The following is a 6,110-nucleotide window of genomic DNA, read 5'->3' on the forward strand; positions in this document are numbered from 1 at the left end:
TTGGATCTAGTCTTCTCATCACCTGCACTGTTAAATAAATACCACCTAATTTTGCACCAGATTTTCTGAAACCATATCAACTGTTGCTGCTCCACACCATCTAAAAAGGGTGCCGAATCCTATATCTTATCACTACCCAAAATCATTTTATTTTGCTGTTGAGTAAATAAAACTGCAATGAGATTTTATTTTACTGCAACAGTAAGGTAGCATGTGCATAACCCACTTTGGATGGAGTGTTGAAGAAATTAGCGGAAATTTTGTCCAGTTTTTTGAAACAGGACAAATATAAGCACCCACCAAATTATTATTATTATTTATATTCTATTGAGAAAATCAATATATATTTTAAACATCAAAATCATGTTCAATATTGAATGTTGTAATTTAGGAAAAGTAGCTTCCCTTTTGACAAACGGACCCAGTTATTTAGTAAAAACAAATACAGTACACAATTGAGTACAAAAACATCCCTGTCTACATTCACTCCACATCGTTAGAACATGTCATGTACATGGTTGGAAATACAATGGAGCTAGGGGCGGCTAGGCACATCCCTAACAAATCAAACCCTCAATATGCATGAGCAAATTCTAAGACATACAGTGTGTATACTGTACACTATGTACAACTAAGAGTGTGGCATGTTGGTTTTGGATTATAGTGCCACTGGATCCGAGACACATCTCTTAGTTAATATCCTTGTTAATCCCAAACCAAATTTCCTCAGATGTTCTCAGTCCACCATGCACCTCCCAGTGCTCCTCCTGACCATGGTAATGCCAGACTCAGAGGTAGTGAAGGAGGATGTTTAGGGGTAGGTAATTGGCTCAGGGCACACAGGGTCTCCCTCAACCATGTACCACACCTCGTTGTGCCTGTTCAGAATCTTGCTTGGTCTGTAGCACACACACACACACACACACACACACACACACACACACACACACACACACACACACACACACACACACACACACACACACACACACACACAAGTATGTACAGACACACACAGTCACACACGTGCACACAAGACGCACGCACGGAGGCAAGCACACACACACACACACAAACGCACACACAGTTTAGTTTACACATACAATATAACGTAAAATAGTAAAACAAATTAAATATTAAAGTATGTTGCAGACAAGTATTTTGGTGGAATTGGATTGGATATTGGATATGAGTATATGGAAGTATTTGTCCCTGTGCACTCACCTGTCATATCCCGCAGTGTAGTGGTAGTCTTTGTTGTAGGTGGCCTGGACTTTGTCTAGCTGCCTTTTCAGCAGCATGGAGTTTATGCTGGATGTCAAAGACATCATCCATCCGCCGTAGCTCCTCACGTACACTTTCATATCTGACATGTCTGTAAAGTACACCTGCACAGGGAAATCACAATGGCATAAAGATCATTAGCCAGCAGTCTTAAAAAAAATAGATGACATACCTGACATGGGTTCAAATAGTATTTGTGTTATTTCAAATACTTTAGCTGTGCTCGAATGAGCTTGTCTTGCACAATGGCACTAGTGGAATTGTCCCAAAAGTGCAAACCCCACCCATCTGGCACTCTAGAAAAGCTGAATCAAAGTATTTTAAATATATACTACATGAACCCAGGTCTGATAGACAATCATATTCTGTACATGCGCGGAATGACTGTACTTGGTGACACAGAGTGAACATGCAATGACAACGACCATGTAGGAGTTGGCTATACAGAATTTACAGATCTGAGGCGTCCAGGTTAAAATCAGTTATAAAGAGAGTTAGGGCCAATCCCAAATGGACCCCTTGACCCTACACCCTATGCACTTGTCAGGTTGACACGTTTTTGACAGTCAGCAATATGGTAATAGCGCCACCTTACCCTCTGATGGGCTAAGTGGAAGTTTCACCATATTGCTTAAACCAATCAAATCCTCTCAGATCTCCACAAGTGCATAGGGCATAGGGTGTAGGGGTCTATTGGGCCTTATCTTGTCATCAGTGGGTTGGGGAGGAGTCATCTGATGGGCAGATGGCAGGACGAAGCTGAGGGTGTAAACAGATGACTGCGACATCCTCTTCGTCTCCTCGATTTTGACAATCACCGGAACTGTCATGTCAATGTTGACGCCTATAGGAAAAATGTATGGGTAAACACATCTTGCCAGGTAGACACACAAGCATGGAAACAGACTCATGCATGTGCATGTACACACACACACAAATAGATTTACACGCACAAACATACACACACACCAGCCTCGTTGGATCCGGTGATGTATTTGAAGAGTCTCATGAATGAGGTGACTATTGCCTTGTCCATGAGGTAGGCTTCCTCGTCTGTCGACACCCATTTCACTGAGTCATAGTGGCGCACCTGCAACACAGACACAGACACAAACATTCACTCAGAGTCCTGTGCTGTAGAGTGCATTACAGATGTTGTAGGTTTGGGTTGGGACTGTGCACAAGTGAAACAACCCTGCATTACTGATCTACAACTCAATACGATACCCCAATGTCGTGAAACAACTGACATTGTGGGTGCAGGGGAAGGGGCAGTCCATGGGTGGGGGACGTGGGGGTTCGGGAGCTGCCAAGTGGGTGAGGGTGGGGGGGGGGGACAAGCAACTTTGGTTTTTAGACACGGTGGGTGGGAAGGGGTGGGAATCCTGGTTTCTGGGGCTGGGGTTGTCGGGTGGATGGAAGCTTGGTAGCTGGGTGGGGGGAAGCTCCTGTTTTTACGCATGCAGGTACGTATCTTTTTTGTTTTCACAATTGTATGGAACATTATGATAAACTTTATTGTGATGAAAATGCTATTGTATTGTATCTGCAACCCTGACCTAAAACTAAACAATATAAAAACTGGTCACAAAAATGGTGGTGAAACAAACTCCTGACGGCTATGTGCCGTTAATTTGTGGTTTACAATCGACTCACCTCATAATCATCATTCTTGCAAACCAGATCATAGAGCAGACATTCCTTGGTCTCGGTACAGAAGCTAGACTCAGAGGAGTTCCTATTTATAGGGATCAGTGGAAAACAAATCAATACGGGACAAAAGCATTTGATTTCGGACGGCCAGCGCTCATTCAATATATAAGCAGCGAATGATTTCTGAATTGTGTGGTTATGATGTGTGAGAAGAAATAACAGAAGTGTAACTTCCTTACCCAACTCTAGCTTCAGCAGTTAAGATGAGCAGCAAGCCAACCAACCCTGCAAGATAAACCCTGAAATACAGACATACAGTCAGTGTCATCACATTAAAAACCTGAAATACAGACATACAGTCAGTGTCATCACATTAAAACCTGAAATACAGACATACAGTCAGTGTCATCACATTAAAAACCTTAAGTACTCATCCCTCTTGCAATATATTGTAATACTTTAAAAGAAAGTTTGTAAACGATGTTATTACACGTCTATTTCTATAAAAATCACTCTTATTTTAATTATTTAACACCATCACAAATCAAACAAACCTTATCAAAGCAATGATAACCTATCATTTCTACTTACATTATGCTGAGTGTGTGTCTTTTAGATCAGCTCACTCTGGATGCATCCACTGACTGAGAGAAATGCTTGCAGAGAAACTATTTATACCAAATGGAGGTTATGAAAGAAAATGTTGATCACTCCCCCAAACATATGACACCCACTTCCCCCGAATAGCCCAGGGGCCTCAACTTTAATTATATACTTCAGTGGCCTCAACAAATATGTTCAATGGACTTAACCTGCTGAAGAGAAACAAAGGCGGTTTATAAATGGGTGTGTGCCAAGTTAGATAATGTGAGATGATCAGCGTTAATGTTTCTTTGCAAAACTAGTATAAGCTTGTTGTGAAAGAGGCTGTGACCTAGATTTGTCACATGTAATAGGCTCTTATATATTTCTGTTTCGTAATTGAAGCCTTTGCTATTTCGCAATAGGAGCCTGGCTGTCAAGTTTAGAGGAAATAAATAGCACTTTGATGGAGTTTATTCACTGAGCACAGTTGGGCCAAAATCACTAGTCTCAGTGTACTCCTACTGACGACCCGGTGGTGTGTTTAATGGCATTTTTCTTCCCTGCTATTCATCTACTTAATCCATTTTTTTTATTCATTGTCTGTTCCAACCATCATCATCACTTCCTTTTATATGTTTTTTATGTGTCATTATGTGTCAATGAAGGTTCAATTGGTTAAATCCAACTTTATTATGATATTATTATGTCATTATAATATAAAGTAAAGTGCAGATATGCATTGGGCAAACATTTTCTAATTCATATCAAACCATATTCCCCACCTAAAACAGATAAGAAAGCACTTGTTTGACCCCCACAAAGAGAGCAGCTTAGAAAACAGAACTCTGAGGTGTCTCTCAATAGACTAAAATGGCTTCCTCACCTCGTCTCCTTCCCTTCTCATGAGCTGACCTGAAGACACACCCAGGATAGGTGTTGAATACAAAATGGAGTTCCTCACTGTGAATCTGATTTCACCTGTCCCAGTTCTTTCAAATCAGTGCAGGAAAAGGAGACAAGAAAAGGAAGACACTGAATATCGAGATGGATGCAGTCATGGAATGAAACCTAACCTAAACAAATTAAATAAATAAAAGCATCCATGGCATGCACAATCAAAGTCAGTTCAGTTCAAATTAGAGAGATGCCCATTTGGGGTCAACTCAGGCCGTTCTGCATTCACAGTTAGAATAATGACAGAGGTCATGATCTTTAACAAACCTCTGACAACCAATGTGATGTCAGCTGGTCACCACGGTCATCCCTAGTTAACATAGCCACAAAGTCATAATTATAGCTAAACCCCACCCATTTCTGCAATTTATCTTCTTAAAGGATTTGCTTTCTTTCTTAAAGGACAGTAGAAACAGGTCATTCCCAGCAGATTCTCAGAGTCACACACCTTGATGCGCTCCTCCCACCAAGTTATAACACACTTGTCAAGTCATGTTTTGTAATCGTCTTTCCTTATAAATACTCAGGTAACATTTTATTTTAAATGAAGGCACATGAAAGTTAACATGTTCTAGAAGGCATTTCAGCAAAAAAATATTTTTTACGTTCAAATGCCTCTCCTGTGAAGTAGTGACGTGCGTCATACACCCAGTTTATGTAACGGGTCACATTTAACTAACAGTCTTATGGCTTGGGGCTAGAAGCTGTTCATGGTGCTGTTGGTTCTAGACTTGGTGCATCGGTTGCCGTGCGGTAGCAGAGAGAACAATCTATGACTTTGGTGGCTGTAGTATTTTTAGGGCCTTCCTCTGACACTGCCTGGTATAGAGGTCCTGGATGGCAGGGAGCTCGGCCCCAGTGATGTACTGGGCCGTACGCACTACCCTCTGTAGAGCCTTGAGGTCGGATGCCAAGCAGTTGCCATACCAGGCAGTGATGCAGCCAGTCAGGATGCTCTTAATGGTGCAGCTGTTGAACTGTAGAACATAACATAGAACATAACATAGACAGTCAATGATGACCTACTATTTGTATATAGTAACAACTCACGTATTTGCATGTTTTCCATAGGTTATCCCTCTGTAATTGTACAATTAAGATAAATATGTGTACCCTGAGTGTGTGTCATCAAAAAAGTAATCATGTCTATGAAAACCAGTTGGCTTGATTGAGAACAAATGATTGTGAGCACCTCTAGAGAACAACAATTTAATCAGAGCAAAATACATGTTTTCCAGGAGAAGCACAATGCACCTTTTTACACTGCTGACTGACCCATTTCAACATGGTGAAACAACTGCCTCAAGTCTGCCTCTGTCATCCCCAGTTTATGCACAAGGATGTGTATAAAAGAAAGACTTCACCTGTCTCTCTCTCTCTCTCTCTCTCTCTCTCTCTCTCTCTCTCTCTCTCTCTCTCTCTCTCTCTCTCTCTCTCTCTCTCTCTCTCTCTCTCTCTCTCTCTCTCTCTCTCTCTCTCTCTCTCTCTCGCTCTCTCATTCAGGGTGTAGGAAGTTCAGATGGAAGAATCGAAGGCAGATTATAAAATGATTAATATACTGTGGCTTCCTAAAGCCTACCTCAGTTCCATAGCACCATAACCACCATATCTCCAGTCCTCACACAGGCAGATGG

The 6,110-nt window shown here is 41.4% G+C and overlaps 1 protein-coding gene across 1 annotated transcript; it reads right to left on the reverse strand.

Annotated features, from left to right (window-relative positions):
- Positions 1 to 658: 658 nt before the first annotated feature.
- LOC311110546 (heme-binding protein 2-like) lies at positions 659 to 3,554 on the reverse strand. Its single transcript, XM_084153054.1, has 7 exons — positions 3,529 to 3,554; positions 3,177 to 3,236; positions 2,941 to 3,022; positions 2,254 to 2,374; positions 1,947 to 2,128; positions 1,225 to 1,388; positions 659 to 899 (listed from the first exon to the last, which is right to left on the reverse strand). Coding segments are annotated over exons 1-7 (699 nt in total). The 5' UTR covers positions 3,531 to 3,554; the 3' UTR covers positions 659 to 811.
- Positions 3,555 to 6,110: the final 2,556 nt, after the last annotated feature.

Source organism: Coregonus lavaretus (genome assembly GCF_964263955.1).
Source record: "Coregonus lavaretus genome assembly, chromosome: 36".
NCBI lineage: Eukaryota > Metazoa > Chordata > Actinopteri > Salmoniformes > Salmonidae > Coregonus > Coregonus lavaretus.

What these genes read in the sequence shown, in the direction of transcription:
- LOC311110546 (XM_084153054.1), bottom strand. An exon ending in CACCGGATCCAACGAGGCTG is followed by an intron (nt 2,129 to 2,253) that starts GTGTGTGTGTAT and finishes TTTTTCCTATAG; the next exon opens with GCGTCAACATTGACATGACA. An exon ending in TACACTGCGGGATATGACAG is followed by an intron (nt 900 to 1,224) that starts GTGAGTGCACAG and finishes TGTGTGCTACAG; the next exon opens with ACCAAGCAAGATTCTGAACA.